Raw genomic sequence first — 17,087 nt, 5'->3', positions numbered from 1 at the left:
CAAGAGGGTGGCCTGCAGTGATTGTGTATTTGTAACATTCTGACACTATGTTGCAATAGTGCTTTGATGAAGAAGCTCCAAAGCTCTTTAACATTTATTATTGTTGAACGGAATAAGCTGTTATCCTGAACTTTCTTTAACAACTGGACAATTCCACAGTAGCAGAGTGACACTGAGACTCAGATTTACACTATAAAATGTCAAATAGAATGAGGGTTTGTGCTCTTTGTGACGTCATTATGTTACCAAACGTTGCATCTGCATTGTTCTTCAAGTCAATGTGTTTAATTATTTCGTTTTTTATTAAAAGTAGTCGTTGTGCATAGAGTTGTACTTTTTTAAACACTGATAGCAACAACAACCACCACAGAGAAGTTGGCTGCATCTACAGATAGACAGACAGACAGACAGACAGGTTATTTACTATGACTGGATGTGTTGAAGGCTTCCTTTAGGTCTCCTGGTCTCTTGGGATTTAAACTGTGAATACAGAGAGATAGTCCTAACCATTCAATCAATGTACACAACAAACAGTCATCATTAACACTATACTGAGTGGAGACTATGGATATAATATATTATCTTATAATAGCATATAATATAAAGACTAGAATAGAATAAGGGTTTGACATGAAAGCACAGCCAGATGTTTTGACTTGACAGTGTGTCTCTATACCTGTCAGTCTCTGAAGACACCCAGCCATGGTTAGGATTATTAGAGAAGCTTTTCCTGCTGAAAGACAGTTTCATTTCATCTGGTTTCTGAAGTAATGTATTGAATATGTTCATAACCCCATCCACCTATAAGATGTGGGGGATTTGTATGACTAAGAAGAGATACAAAGAACTCTGATTGTAAAACGTCTTCTCTGTTTAGTCCTAGATATGTCTAGGGTTACTGCTGAATGTAGTACCTCTAACCCTGACCCTAGACCTAACAGTAATAACCACACTGTAATGTAAAGTATTACCTCATTCTCAATGATCAGTCAATACATACAGTATTCATTTCAACTACAGTACATTGTATCAATATCAAGTCCCCCCTCATTACAACCACTTATTAATTATTATAGACACTTATAATCAGTGTTATAACACATAAGTGTATTATAAGGCATTATAAAGGTCATTAAAATAATTATAATATGTACTTCATAGAAACTGTTACACTTAATATATTCTAACAACTCACATTAGTTAGATTTATTCCAAATTAAGGGTCCTAACCTAGTAACTGAAATCTTTGTCTCCCTCTAGACGTGCAGTTCTCTCTCTCTCTCACGCCCTTCCCTCTAACTTCTACCTCACTGGCTCCCTCCCTGCTCCCCTCCTTCCCTCCTTCCCTCCCTCCCTCTAGCCCCACCTCTCTGGCAGAACCAGGAAGTACCTCCCCCTCCACACAAACTATTTTCTGAGAAAACGAAACTGATCTGAGTCTCTGTGTCGTCTGTCTGTGTGAGAGTGAACAACCGTCCAAATGGCTCAGCAGGGAGTTCTGCTGGAACAGGACCAGTTCTGTTGTTCTGTCTGTCTGGATCTACTGAAGGAGCCGGTCACTACTGCCTGCGGACACAATTACTGTAGGAGCTGTATTGAGGGCTGCTGGGATCAGGATGTTTTGAAAGGGGTCTATAGCTGTCCTCAGTGCAGAGAGACCTTCACTCCAAGGCCTAATCTGAGGAAAAATAACATGTTGGCTGAGATGGTGGAGAAAATGAAGAAGACAGGTCTCCAGGCTGCTCCCCCTCCTGCTCTGTGCTATGCTGGACCTGGAGATGTGGCGTGTGATTTCTGCACTGGGACCAGAAAGCAGAAAGCCTTCATGTCCTGTCTGGTGTGTCTGGCCTCTTACTGTGAGACTCACCTCCAATCGCACTATGAATCTCCTGCTTTCAAGAAGCACAAGCTGGTCAAAGCCACCGCACAACTACAGGAGAAGATCTGCTCTCATCATGACAAACTTCTGGAGGTTTACTGTCGTACAGATCAGCAGTGTATCTGTTATCTGTGTACAATGGATGAACATAAAGGCCATGATACAGTGTCAGCTGCAGCAGAGAGGACTGAGAAACAGGTAAGACCAGAACAACTTGTTGGTGACTGTCTGATAAACAAAGAATTAAAGATAAAGTAGGAACTAAGACTGATTGAATATGAGATCATTCAAATGAAATCTATCCACAGCAGAACAAATATGAACACAAACCTTGATTATGTTAACCCAGATTCTCCAAATGTATCACCATTTTCTAAAGTCAAACACTATTATCATTCTGAATGCCATTTAATGAGTCCAAAGTTCAGTCTCAATCCCTTGATACATTTACACCGACTGTTAAAACTATAATCATTCACATAGCAACATAGAAAATATAATATTGGAAAGGGACTTCCTCAATATATTAGACCTTCCTCTCTATGTCACATTACTATACTATTGATCTACTGGACTACTACAGCTTGATAGCTCATTGAAGAGTGATTCTCCACAGAGACAGCTGGGGATGAGTCAGCAGAAGGTCCAGCAGAGATTCCAGGAGAGAGAGAAGGAGCTGAAGGAGCTCCAACAGGCTGTGGAGTCTCTCAAGGTAAGTATTGTTGACCAGAGGAGACACACCATTACACCAAGAGGACATTCCCTATTGGGCCGACACTGAATTTGTAGTCGCAGGCGGGGCTACCTCATCATATAGCCTTGAGTAACCATGACTGATTCATGTCCCCTATACATTAACATGGAGTTCTCTCTGTCTCTCTCTCAATCCAATTAAATGGGCTTTATTGGCATGGGAAACAAATGTTTACAATGCAAGTGAAATAGATAATAAACAAAAGTGAAATGAACAATCAGAAGTTAACAGTAAACATTACACTCACAATAGTTTCTAAAGAATAGAGACATTTCAATGTTATAATTCAAGTGCAAACAGAGTGAGCCGTGCGCCAGACCGAGTTCTGGAGGTGAAATGGAAATGAATGAGGGAGAGTTAAGTGAGGTAGAAGGTGTGGTGAAGAGCTCAGAACCAGAGCCTGGCATCAATGGACATGATAAAGAAGAATCTGGTGCAGTAGGAGTTACATTTTTGGAGAAAGTGGATCCATACCTTTTGGCAGATCCATTTGTGGTTTCAGGGTGGGTGGTGTTCGTGTTCGATTTTTAAAATGTTTTACAGCGAAAACACATCATATATTTATGTTAGCTCACCACCAAATCCAATACACACAGACATTTTTCCCAGCCAAAGATAGCTTTCACAAAACCCAGAAATAGAGATAAAATGAATCACTAACCTTTGAACATCTTCATCAGATGACACTCATATGACATCATGTTACACAATACATTTATGTTCTGTTCGATAATGTGCATATTTATATCCACAAATCTCGGTTTACATTGGCGCCATGTTCAGAAATGCCTCCAAAATATCCGGAGTAATTACAGAGAGCCACGTCATATAACAGAAATACTCATCATAAACTTTGATGAAAGATACATGTTTTACATATAATTAAAGATACACTGGTTCTTAATGCAACCGCTGTCAGATTTAAAAAAAACTTTTGTAAAAAGCACAGCATGCAATAATCTGAGAAGGCGCTCAAATATAAATAAAATTTCTCCGCCATGTTGGAGTCAACAGAAATACGAAATTATATCATAAATATTCCCTTACCTTTGATTATCTTCATCAGAATGCAATGCCAGGAATCCTATTTCCACAATAAATCGTTTTTTTTTTGTTCGATAGTGTCCATTACTTATGTAAAATTAGCAACTTTAGCTAGCATGTGTAGTACACGTGTCCAAACACTGGCGCAAGGGAAGGCAAACGTCGGACGAAAACTTCAAAAAGTTATATTACAAGTCGAATAAACTGGTCAAACTTAGTTGAGAATCAATCTTCAGGATGTTGTTATCATATATATCCAATAACGTCCCAACCGGAGCATTTCTTCATGTCTGTAAAAGTAATGGCACACATGCACATTCCATGACTAGCGTGCGTGACCAGCAACTAGCAATCTGCCAGACCAGTGACTGAAACACCTCCCATCCGGTCCCACATCACACTAGAGGCTTCATTCCACGTTTTACTGACTGTTGACAGATAGTGGAAGGCGTAGGAAGTGCAAACAGATCCATAAATTACAGGGATTTGAATAGGCGATGACTTTCACATTGACCCTTTTCAGAATTTTCACTTCCCGTTTGGAAGTTTGCCTGCCATATGAGTTACGTTATACTCACAGACATAATTCAAACAGTTTTAGAAACTTCAGAGTGTTTTCTATCCAATAGTAATAATAATATGCATATATTATCATCTGGGACAGAGTAGGAGGCTGTTCAATTTGGGCACCAATTCATCCAAAAGTGAAAATGCTGCCCCCTATCCCTAAAAAGTTTAATGGGTTAGACACATTAGGAGCTTAGTGGGAGTGAAGGGGCATCCGTGGCAGGGGGTTGTGGGGGCTGAGAGCATGGCAGGGTATAGGTGGAGGGTGCTCTATATGCGCCCAGTGCTGGAAAGGTCAGGGGTCACCCAGTGGAGGGTATTACATGGAGCCCTGGCCACCAATAGCTGGTTGGCTCGGGTTGACCTGGGAGTTGAGGAGGGTTGTCTGTTTTCTGAAATGACAGACTGTTCATCATGTTTTATCTGTGTTGCCAGGGTAATGCCGTTACTGTTGACGCCTTAGGGTTGAGTTTGAGTTTTACAAAATGATCAACAGTGTGGAGATGTTTCAGGAAGTATGGGGGCTCAGGGGGGCTGTCTGTATGGCTGGAGAGGAGGGGTTTGATGTACGGTTGGAATGTGGTGCTGGATGGTGTATTATACTGTGGTGTTGGGTACTGTATAATGTGATTGTGTGGAGGTTGTGGTGGCACGCAATGTGTTTTTAGGAAGGGGGGGGGGGTGTTAGTGTAATGGGGATGGCTCCAAGATGGCGTAGCATTGGGGATGTCTGTTTTGATTGTCTTGTCCCGTCCCTTGTATAAAAAGTTTATCTTTGTATATATTTCGTATATATTTGTATTATTTTTTAAATCTCATTTTCCATCTACGGACTGAACATACTCTCCTGCAACCCGCCTTTCCCGATGTGGTATGGATCTGCTATTTTTACACTTTTGAACCGGAACCCCCATCAGAAGACAGCCAGATAGCTAGCTACTAGCTAGTAGTCAGTTAGCCACAGCTAGCGGTCATCAGCAGGGCATATCGGACTGCTTTACTTTACCACATTTCCGGAATCCTACCGCAAGCTCTGAACCTTTACTCTGGATCATCGCAGCTAGCTAGCTGCTATCCGAGTGGCTACTCCTGTCTAACGTCTCTGTCCTGAAGCAAGCACCAGTTAGCCTGGAACTAGCCTCAAGCTAGGCCCTTCTCCCGGCTAGCCTAAGAATTCCATCAGATAATTCCTGGGCTTTAATACTTCTTTTGACATTTGGCCTGGACCCTTTGCCGCCGATACGGAGTCCCGCCGATCCATCACGACTGGTCTGCCGACGTAACCGTCCGAGGGGTTTTCAACAGACGCTCCAATTGCGACGTCCCCCTGAGGCCCATCTGCTAGCCTGCTGCTATCCCCGGCCTGCTAGCTGTCTGAATTGCCGTGCCTCTAGCACACCTAGCTACTCACTGGACCCTATGATCACTCGGCTACACATGCCTCTCCCTAATGTCAATATGCCTTGTCTATTGCTGTTTTTATTTCACTGTAGAGCCTTCAGCCCTGCTCAATATGCCTTAGCTAGCCCTCATGTTCCACCCCCCACACATGCGGTGACCGTACCTGGCTTAAATGGTGCCTCTTGAGACAAAACCTCTCTAATCATCACTCAATGCCTAGGCTTACCTCCACAGTACTCACATCCTACCATACCTTTGTCTGTACATTATGCCTTGAATCTATACTTCCGCGCCCAGAAACCTGCTCCTTTTACTCTCTGTTCCGAACGCACTAGATGACCAGTTATTTTAGACTTTATCCTACTCCTCCTTTGTTCCTTTGGTGATGTCGTGTCTTTGACTATGCCAGATTGATTGCTATGACATGCTATTCTATAAAATAATTTCTCCGTAATTAATATTACCTGATTGAACTAATCATGTAAATATTGATTAACTAGAGAGGGACACCACGAAAGAATATTTATAGAGCTGTTATCTTTCGAATAAACTCTTAAAGATTTTGTAATATTTTACTAAATAACAGTCACATTAATCGTCATTTTATTCAGTCTCATCTGAAAGTTGTAAGTCCTTGATTATCTGCAAGAATCCTGGCTAACAAGTTGAATCAGCAATACAAAATTGGGTTTAATTATTTATTTACTAAATACCTAACTAATCACACAGAAACACATATACACAATTAAATCATAACTTGATCACAAATTACGTCATACAGAAAAACGTCCCTAGCGGGCAGAATCGATATGACAGCTTGTTACACAAAGGAAAGGGGGGGAGTCCTAGTGAAAGCGCGGGAGACTTGAGCATAGGCGAGCTGTGCTATCGTAAATCTTATCTTATGCATTCTAAATTACCGCCATTTGAAGAGGAAAATGCAATGAATATTTACTCTGAGCTGCGCTTCAGTAGGTTGGTGGTAGATGGAAGAACGTATCGCCAACCAGAGTCCTCTGTCCTTTGGAGAATGTCTCTGGTTGTCACGGGATACTTTGTAGTAACGTTGTGTGTGGAAGACGGGATACTTGGATTGTCCTTCCTAACCTGCGTTTGTAGCAGCTGTTGCCAACTCAACGGCTAGGAGATATCACTTCTGTAGTGAACACGAGTTTAAAGTTCATACCATTCACAGTCAAAGTCCATGCTGATGTTGGCCTAGTTCTGTAGTTATTATCTGAACCATTCTGACCCTGGATCGTCATCCTAGAGTACCCGGAACAGGAAGTTATATTCTTGTCTCTGGCTTTATATAGTGGAGGGAGAGGGGTGTGTCTGAAAAGTCTATTACCCAGGTCTCTTCACAGGGGCGGACCACTGTGAGCAGAGAAACTTATGAAAGCACAGATCTCTCATTTGGAAGCTAAAATTACATTTCATCTCTTCACAAATAATGTCATATTCAAACATTTGAATTAAACAACAATTCCATGTGAATCCGATATCTCTGACATTTAGACTTTGCACAGTAGAGTTTATGTCATTCAATCCTTGATGAGAATGTGTCAGAGGGCAACCGAACTGACATAATATACCTTAAGTACCACCGCATATGTTCAGTTGGTCGAATTACGAGAATATAGTTCATTTCCCCCAACTTCTGATGTTACCCAGAATCTCTATGTTAACCCATGGGTTTCCTTATGTCACATCAGTTATAGTGGGGGAGAGAGAAAAAGGGGGAAAGAGGTATTTATGACTGTCGTATACCTACCCCCAACCCAACGTCATGACAGTGATGTAGAGGTTAACCCAGGCCCTGCAGCCCCCAGCAGCACTCCCGTTCCCCAGGCGCTCTCATTTGTTGACTTCTGTAACTGTAAAAGCATTGGTTTCATGCATGTTAACATTAGAAGCCTCCTACCTAAGTTTGTTTTATTCACTGCTTTAGCACACTCCGCCAACCCAGATGTCCTAGCCATGTCTGAATCCTGGCCTAGGAAGGCCACCAAAAATCCTCTACTATACTATAACTATAGCAATTTCTGACAAGATAGAACTGCGGAGTTCTGTCATCCTATCCAGGTCTGTGCCCAAACAATTTGAGCATCTACTTTTAAAAATCCACCTTTCCAGAAACAAGTCTCTCACCGTTGTCGCTTGTTATAGACCCCGCTCTGCCCCCAGTTGTGCCCTGCACACCATATCTGAATTGATCGCCCCACATCTATCTTCAGAGTTCGTACTGTTAGGTGACCTAAACTGGGACATGCTTAACACCCTGGCCTTCCTACAATTTAAGCTAGATGCCCTCAATCTCACACAAATCATCAAGGAACCTACCAGGTACAACCCTAAATCCGTAACCATGGGCACCCTCTTAGATATCATCCTGACCAACTTGCCCTCTAAATACATCTCTGCCATCTTCAACCAGAATCTCAGCAATCACTGCCTCATTGCCTGCGTGCGTACTGGGTCTGCGGTCAAACAAACACCCCTCATCACTGTCAAACGCTCCCTAAAACACTTCAGCGAGCAGGCCTTTCTAATCGACCTGGCTCGGGTATCCTGGAAGGATATTGACCTCATTCCGTCAGTAGAGGATGCCTGGTTGCTCTTCAAAAGTGCTTTCCTCTCCATCTTAAATAAGCATGCCACATTTAGAAAATGTAGAACTAAGAACAGATACAGCCCTTGGTTCACCCCAGACGTAACTGCCCTTGACCAGCACAAAAACATCCTGTGGAGTTCTGCATTAGCATCGAATAGCCCCCGCGATATGCAACTTTTCAGGGAAGTCAGGAACCAATATACTCAGTCAGTTAGGAAAGCTAAGGGTAGCTTTTTCAAACAGAAATTTCCTTCCTGTAGCACTGATTCCAAAAAGTTTTGGGACACTTTAAAGTCCATGGAGAATAAGAGCACTTACTTCCAGCTGCCCACTGCACTGAGGAGAGGAAACACTGTCACCACCGATAAATCCATGATAATCGATAATTTCAATAAGCATTTTTTCCACGGCTAGCCATGCTTTCCACCTGGCTACCCCGACCCTGGCCAACATCTCAGCAGCCCCTGCAGCAACTTATCCACTTATCCATCTGGATACCTACAAATCAGCTGGGCTAGACAATCTGGACCCTCTCTTTCTAAAATTATCCACCAAAATTGTTGCAACCCCTATTACTAGCCTATTCAACCTGTCTTTCATATTGTCTGAGATCCCCATAGATTGGAAAGCTGCCGCAGTCATCCCCCTCTCCAAAGGGGGAGACACTCTAGACCCAAAATGTTATAGACCTATATACATCCTGCCCTGCCTTTCTAAAATCTTCGAAAGCCAAGTTAATAAACAGATCACCGACCATTTCGAATTCCACCGTACCTTCTCTACTACGCAATCTGGTTTCCGAGCTGGTCATGGGTGCACCTCAGCCACGCTCAAGGTCCTAAACAATATCATAACCGCCATCGATAAAAGACAGTACTATGCAGCCGTCTTCATTGACCTGGCCAAGGCTTTCGACTCTGTCAATCACCGCATTCTTATCGGCAGACTCAATAGCCTTGGCTTCTCAAATGACTGCCTCGCCTGGTTCACCAACTACTTCTCCGATAGAGTTCAGCGTGTCAATTCGGAGGGCCTGTTGTCCAGATGTCTGGCGGCCACAGGGTTCAATTCTCAGGGTGACTCTTTTCTCTGTATACATCAATTATGTCGCTCATGCTGCTGGTGATTCTCTGATCAACCTCTACGTAGACAACACCATTCTGTATACATCTGGCCCTTCTTTGGACACTGTGTTAATAACCTGTCTAGCCCCGGGGTTCCGCTAGCGGAACTCCTCCCACATTCCACTGAAAAGGCAGAGCGCGAAATTCAAAAAATATTTAACTTTCACACATTAACAAGTCCAATAGAGCAAATGAAAGATAAACATCTTGTGAATCCAGTCAACATGTCCGATTTTTTAAATGTTTTACAGCGAAAACACCACGTATATTTATGTTAGCTCACCACCAAATACAAAAAAGCACAGACATTTTTCACAGCACAGGTAGCATGCACAAAACCAACCAAACTAACCAAGAACCAACCAAACTATCCAAGAAACAACTTCATCAGATGACAGTCTTATAACATGTTACACAATAAATCTATGTTTTGTTCGAAAAATTTGCATATTTGAGGTATAAATCAGTTTACATTGCAGCTACCATCACAGCTACCATCTAAAATAGCACCGAAGCAGCCAGAGTAATTATAGAGACCAACGTGAAATACATAAATACTCATCATAAAACATTTCTGAAAAATACATGGTGTACAGCAAATTAAAGACAAACATCTTGTGAATCCAGCCAATATTTCAGATTTTTTAAGTGTTTTACAGCGAAAACACAATATAGCATTATATTAGCTTACTACAATAGCCAACCACACAACCGCATTCATTCATCAAGGCACGTTAGCGATAGCAATAGGCACGTTAGCGATAGCGAATAAACCAGCAAAAGATATTAATTTTTCACTAACCTTCATCAGATGACAGTCCTATAACATCATATTACACAATACATATATTGTTTGTTCGAAAATGTGCATATTTAGAGCTGAAATCCGTGGTTACACATTCTGAAAACTTTGCATTTTTTCCCAGAATGTCCGGATATTTTTCTGACACTCACCTATTCTGACCAAATAACTATTCATAAACTTTACAAAAAAAATACATGTTGTATAGGAAATGATAGATACATTAGTTCTTAATGCAATCGCCATGTTAGAATTCTAAAAATAATTTCATTACGACATCCAGCTTACGTTATTGCGAGAGAGTGCCCAAAATCTGGGCGCTAACTAAAAGTAAACATGTTCGACAGATATATGAAATAACATCATAAAATGAGTCCTACTTTTGATGATCTTCCATCAGAATGTTGTACAAGGGGTCCTTTGTCCAGAACAATCGTTGTTTGGTTTTAGAATGGCATTTTTCCCTCTCGAATGAGCAAGCAAAACTAGCCAAGTGGCGCTAAGCTCTCCTTCGTCACCAAACGCAAAGAACGCAACACGCCTAAACTCCTGAAAAAATTTCAATAATCTAATAAAACTATATTGAAAAAACATACTTTAAAATGATATTATCACATTTATCAAATCAAAGCCGGAGATATAAGACGTCTATAACGACTGCTTTTCAGAAGCCAATACTGGTGACCTTTATGCGTTTCCTGAACAAAGGAATTCTGGGGTCATGTCATTCCAAGCTGTCTCTTTTGACCATAGAAAGAGCTTGAGACCCCATTTCACCTCTCACAGCCTATTAACATCTAGTGGAAGGCGTATGAAGTGCATGTATAGTCATAAATCTCAAGCAAAATGATAGGAAGGGCCTGGAACAGAGCCTCGATTTGAGATTTTTCACTTTCTGACAGGAAGTTTGCTGCAAAATTAGTTCTGTTTAACTCACAGATATAATTCAAACGGTTTTAGAAACTTGAGAGTGTTTTCTATCCAATAGTAATAATAATATGCATATTGTACGAGCAAGAATAGAGTACGAGGCCGTTTAAATTGGGCACGATTTTTTCCCAAAGTGAAAATAGCGCCCTCTATCCTCAACAGGTTAACTAACCTCCAGACGAGCATCAACGGCACACAATACTCCTTACGTGGCCTCCAACTGCTCTTAAATGCTAGTAAAACTAAGTGAATGCTCTTCAACCGATTGCTGCCCGCACCATTCCGCCCGACTAGCATCACTACTCTGGACGGCTCTGACCTAGAATATGTGGACAACTACAAATACCTAGGTGTCTGGCTAGACTGTAAACTCTCCTTCCAGACTCACATTAAGCATCTCCAATCCAAAATTACATCTAGAATCGGCTTCCTATTTCGCAACAAAGCCTCCTTCACTCATGCCGCCAAACTTACCCTCGTAAAACTGACTATCCTACCGATCCTTGACTTCGGCGATGTCATTTACAAAATAGCCTCCAACACTCTAATCAGCAAACTGGATGCAGTCTATCACAGTGCCATCCATTTAATAACCAAAGTCCCATATACTACCCACCACTGTGACCTGTATGCTCTCGTTGGCTGACTCTCAGTACATATCCGTCGCCAAACCCACTGGCTCCAGGTAATTTATAAGTCTTTGCTAGGTAAATCCCTGCCTTATCTCAGTTCACTGGTCACCATAGCAGCACCCACCCGTAGCACGCGCTCCAGCAGGTATATTGGACTGGTCATCCCCAAAGCCAACACATCCTTTGGCCGCCTTTTCTTCCAGTTCTCTGCTGCCAATGACTGGAACGAATTGCAAAAATCTCTGAAGCTGGAGTCTTATATCTCCCTTTCTAACTATAAGCATCAGCTGTCTGAGCAGCTTACCGATCACTGGACCTGTACACAGCCAATCAGTAAATAGCACACCCGACTACCTCATCCCCATATTATTACTTACCTTTCGCACCCCAGTATGTCTACTTGCACGTCATCACCTGCACATCTATCACTCCAGTGTTAATGCTAAATTGTAATTATTTTCGCCTCTATGGCCTATTTATTCCCTACCTCCCTACTCTTCTACATTTGCACACACTGTACATAGATTTTTCTATTTTTCTTTTCTTTTGTTTTATTGACTGTACGTTTGTTTATGTGTAACTCTGTGTTGTTGTTTTTGTCACACTGCTTACTTTATCTTGGCCAGGTCGCAGTTGTAAATGAGAACTTGGCTTGTTCTCAACTGGCCTATCCGGTTAAATAAAGGTGAAATAAAAAATAGTAATAAAAAAGACAAGTCAGTCTCTCTCTCTCTCTCTCTCTCTCTCTCTCTCTCTCTCTCTCTCTCTCTCTCTCTCTCTCTCTCTCTCTCTCTCTCTCTCTCTCTCTCTCTCTCTCTCTCTCTAAACAGCGCTCTGCACAGGCAGCAGTGGAGGACAGTGATCAGATCTTTACTGAGCTGATCCGCTCCATTGAGAGAAGGCGCTCTGAGGTGAAGGAGCTGATCAGAGCCCGAGAGAAGACTCAAGTGAGTCAAGCTGAAGGACTCCTGGAGCAACTGAAGCAGGAGATAGCTGAGCTGAGGAAGAGAAGCACTGAGCTGGAGCAGCTCTCACACACAGAGGATCACATCCATTTCCTCCAGGTAACTAAACTGCCTTGCTGCATGTGATATGAAATTAAAACGGTCAATTATTTGGTTCTGTTCTCTCTCTCTCGCTCTCTCTCTCTCCAGAGATATCAGTCTCTCTCCAGTATCAGTGTATCTTCAGACTTACCCAGCATTGTTGTCCGTCCTCTTCAGTACTTTGAAGATGTGAGTAAGACTGTGTCTGAGCTGAGAGAGAAACTAGAAGACTTCCTTAAAGGAGAATGGACCAAGATCTCCACCACAGGTGTGTTGAAGATAATAACAACATCAACTTTAGACCATTGAAAGTTCCCTACTAGTCATATACATGTGGAATGTGGTATGATGATAACATTCCCTCTCTCTGTCAATGTGTTTGTGTGTCTGTAGTGAATATAGTGGATGTTGTACTGCCTCCAGAGCCCAAGACCAGAGAACAGTTGTTACAATGTGAGTCTCTTTATTGTGAAGTAACTAACAGTCTTTTTTTACTGACACTCCTAACAATCCCTCTAGAAATATATAGCAATAGTAGATCTAATCAAAGACTGGGTATCTATCTGACTCCTCATATTTCTCTGATTTGATCTCTGCTGTGCTCTAATCAAAGACAGGGTAGATACTGTATCTGACTTAACTTATTGTTCTCCCCTCATTGGTCCCCTCATTGGTCTCAACTCCCCTTATTGGTTTCTGCTCTGCTCTTCTCCCAGATTCCTGTCAGTTCACACTGGACCCAAACACAACACACACATGCCTCTCTCTGTCTGAAGGGAACAGAAAGGTGACTTATACAAACCAAGTCCAACCATATCCTGATCATCCAGACAGATTCACCAACCACTACCAGGTTCTATGTAGAGAGGGTCTGTCTGGACGCTGTTACTGGGAGGTGGAGTGGAGTGGAAGGGGTGTTATTACTGCAGTCTCATATAAAGACATCAGCAGAACAGTGAGAGGTAATATATTTGGAGACAATGACAAGTCCTGGAGTTTACAGTGCTTTAGTGATGATTATTGTTTCATACACAATAATGTTGAGACTAAAGTATCAGGCCCTCAGTCCTCCAGAGTAGGAGTGTACCTGGATCACAAGGCAGGTACTCTGTCCTTCTACAGTGTCTCTGACACAATGACCCTCCTCCACAGAGTCCAGACCACATTCACTCAGTCCCTCTATCCTGGGTTTTATGTCTATGGTACTGCTGAGCTGGTTAAACTGTAGTAAGGTCCACATAGATACTAGTCATGCTGGTGTAATCTATAGCTGAGCTGGTTAAACTGTAGTAGGGTCCACATAGATACTAGTCATGCTGGTGTAGTCTATAGCTGAGCTGGTTAAACTGTAGTAGGGTCCACATAGATACTAGTCATGCTGGTGTAGTCTATAGCTGAGCTGGTTAAACTGTAGTAGGGTCCACATAGATACTAGTCATGCTGGTGTGGTCTATAGCTGAGCTGGTTAAACTGTAGTAGGGTCCACATAGATACTAGTCATGCTGGTGTAGTCTATAGCTGAGCTGGTTAAACTGTAGTAGGGTCCACATAGATACTAGTCATGCTGGTGTGGTCTATAGCTGAGCTGGTTAAACTGTAGTAGGGTCCACATAGATACTAGTCATGCTGGTGTGGTCTATAGCTGAGCTGGTTAAACTGTAGCAGGGTCCACATAGATACTAGTCATGCTGGTGTAGTCTATAGCTGAGCTGGTTAAACTGTAGTAGGGTCCACATAGATACTAGTCATGCAGGTGTAGTCTATAGCTGAGCTGGTTTAACTGTAGTAGGGTCCATATAGATACTAGTCATGCTGGTGGTGATGGTCCCCAGATGTGATGATTCATTCTGTTCTGTTTTATGTACAATGATTTAACTGATTTGATCTTCAGATGTTCTGAATTAAAATTCAATACTTTCACTTTGATTGATTTGAATTTTAAGAGATTTAAGGTGCTTATATATAATAAAATAAAAAATGAATCTTGTATATTTCCATGAATCATGATGTATGGTGTTGATGTACATTGGTTGGCATTCAGAACCATTGATATGTTTTCTCAATTGTTTCTCTGTAATTTTCCTCAGTGGCATGAAACAGGTAGTATTTCTTACTTGCTAACTTAACTATATGGGCCGGTTTCCAGGACACACATTATGCCTAGTCCTAGACTAAACAGCAAGTTCATTAGAGATTATAAGTGGAGATACCTGATAAACAGGTGGTGATATTGACCAAACAATTAAACCAGCAGATATCTTGACTTGCCACTCAGTATATCAGTAATGTTCAGAATAGTATTTTAATATCATTGGAAATTGATGGTCTTTTTAATCCACTATCCAGAGTCAGGAACAGATGAAGTTAGGTCTCCTACTGTTCAGTGATTAAATATGATTTATGGTGATGGGAAATAAAAAATACAACACTAAACTTCATCTTGTAATTGTTTTCCTTTGTTATTTATTCCAAGGTGTGTCTTTAACTTCTAAATGGATTGTGTGGAGGTGAGCTAGTGGTGTGGCTGATAGAATAGAATGAAAAGGGAGGCTGGGAGGGGAAAGGGGCAGATATATCAGACAGATGAGGGAGATAATTTCTTTTATACAGGAGTTAGTGTCTCTGTTCCAAATAGCTCCCTGTTCCCTGCGTAGTGCACTAGGCTTCTTTAGACCAGATCTAAAGTAGTGTTCTAGATGTTAGATTGTTTCTCCCTGTCATTACATGACGACAATATGGTAATGACTTTAGTGGTTTCCTGCTCTTTGTTGTTATTGTTATTTTTTTATGTGTGTTGTCAGGTTGTTCCTCTGTGTTCCTAATTGAAAATCCATTAACAATGAATCACTAACTAATGATATTCCAGTTGTTTAGACAACTTCATGTCTGACATCCCCCAGTTCTGTTCAGACTCATTGAACTGGGTCACATTCTAAGTGGTGAGGTTGCTAGATTGAATCATTAAGCTGACAAGGTAAAAATCTGTCGTTCTTCCCCTGAACAAGGCAGTTAACCCACTGTTCCTAGGCCGTCAGTGTAAATAAGAATTTGTTCTTAACTGACTTGCCTAGCTAAATAAAGGTAAAAAAACATTATTAATGTACATGCTACTTCACAATATCATATTGGAACTATGCTGTAAAAACAACGAACCAAAATATATTTTTAGACGTACAACTGAATAGGTTCTACTGAAATGTGTCTTTCGCATTTAACCCAACACCTCTGAATCAGAGAGGTGCAGAGGGCTGCCTTAATCTACGTCCACGGCGCCCGTGACCCAGAGTGGTTGAACTCTGGATATGGGTCACAGTGAGGACAATCACCTTGTACCTTGACCTGAACACTGATAGCAGCAACAACCACAGCAGAGAAGTTGGCTGTGTCTACAACTGTCACAATAGATAGACAGACAGGTTGTTTACTATGACTGGATGAAGGTATGCAGTGTTGAAGGCTTCCTTTAGGTCTCCTGGTCTCGGGATTTAAACTGTAAATACAGAGAGATAGTCCTAACCATTCAATCAATGTACACAACAAACAGTCATCATTAACACTATACTGAGTGGAGACTATGGATATAATATATTATCATAGAATATAATACAATATAATATGATGACTAGAATAGAATAAGGGTTTTGACATGAAATCACAGCCAGATGTTTTGACTTGACAGTGTGTCTCTATACCTCTCAGTCTCTCAAGACACCCAGCCATGGTTAGGATTATTAGAGAAGCTTTTCTGACTGAAAGACAGTTTCATTTCATCTGGTTTCAGAAGTAATGTATTGTATATGTTCATAACTCCATCTACCTATAAGATGTGGGGGGATCTGTATGACTAAGAAGAGATACAAAGAACTCTGATTGTAAAACGTCTTCTCTGTTTAGTCCTAGATATGTCTAGGGTTACTGCTGAATGTAGTACCTCTAACCCTGACCCTAGACCTAACAGTAATAACCACACTGTAATGTAAAGTATTACCTCATTCTCAATGATCAGTCAATACATACAGTATTCATTTCAACTACAGTACATTGTATCAATATCAAGTCCCCCCCCCCCCCCATTACAACCACTTATTAATTATTATAGACACTTATAATCAGTGTTATAACACATAAGTGTATTATAAGGCATTATAAAGGTCATTAAAATAATTATAATATGTACTTCATAGAAACTGTTACACTTAAAATATTCTAACAACTCACATTTGTTGGATTTATTCCATATTAAGGGCCCTAACCTAGGAACTAAACTCTTTGTCTCCTTCTTGACGTTGCATGC

General features: G+C 41.3%; 1 protein-coding gene across 2 annotated transcripts; it reads left to right on the top strand.

Moving 5' to 3' along the window:
- Positions 1-1,411: 1,411 nt before the first annotated feature.
- LOC129854960 (tripartite motif-containing protein 16-like) lies at positions 1,412-15,226 on the top strand. Of its 2 annotated transcripts, none has more exons than XM_055922170.1 (6): positions 1,412-2,077; positions 2,496-2,591; positions 12,578-12,811; positions 12,971-13,061; positions 13,187-13,246; positions 13,510-15,226. In XM_055922170.1, exons 1-6 carry the CDS (start codon positions 1,481-1,483, stop codon positions 14,019-14,021), a joined length of 1,590 nt encoding a protein of 529 aa, XP_055778145.1. In that variant the 5' UTR covers positions 1,412-1,480; the 3' UTR covers positions 14,022-15,226. The 2 variants fall into 2 exon arrangements, with proteins under 2 accessions (XP_055778145.1, XP_055778144.1); XM_055922169.1 differs by having other exon boundaries at positions 12,902-13,061.
- The last annotated feature ends 1,861 nt before the right edge of the window (positions 15,227-17,087 follow it).

Source organism: Salvelinus fontinalis, chromosome 5, assembly GCF_029448725.1.
Source record: "Salvelinus fontinalis isolate EN_2023a chromosome 5, ASM2944872v1, whole genome shotgun sequence".
Taxonomy (NCBI): Eukaryota; Metazoa; Chordata; class Actinopteri; order Salmoniformes; family Salmonidae; genus Salvelinus; species Salvelinus fontinalis.
The sequence above is the reverse complement of the archived record's forward strand: the minus strand, read 5'-3'. Positions and strand labels throughout refer to the sequence as shown.

Excerpts from the sequence above, each read along its gene's own strand:
- LOC129854960 (XM_055922169.1), top strand. The coding sequence starts at position 1,481 with ATGGCTCAGCAGGGAGTTCTGCTGGAACAGGACCAGTTCTGTTGTTCT. Across the intron at positions 12,812-12,901 it reads ATCACATCCATTTCCTCCAG|AGATATCAGTCTCTCTCCAG; the intron begins GTAACTAAACTG and ends CTCTCTCTCCAG. Across the intron at positions 13,062-13,186 it reads GACCAAGATCTCCACCACAG|TGAATATAGTGGATGTTGTA; the intron begins GTGTGTTGAAGA and ends GTGTGTCTGTAG.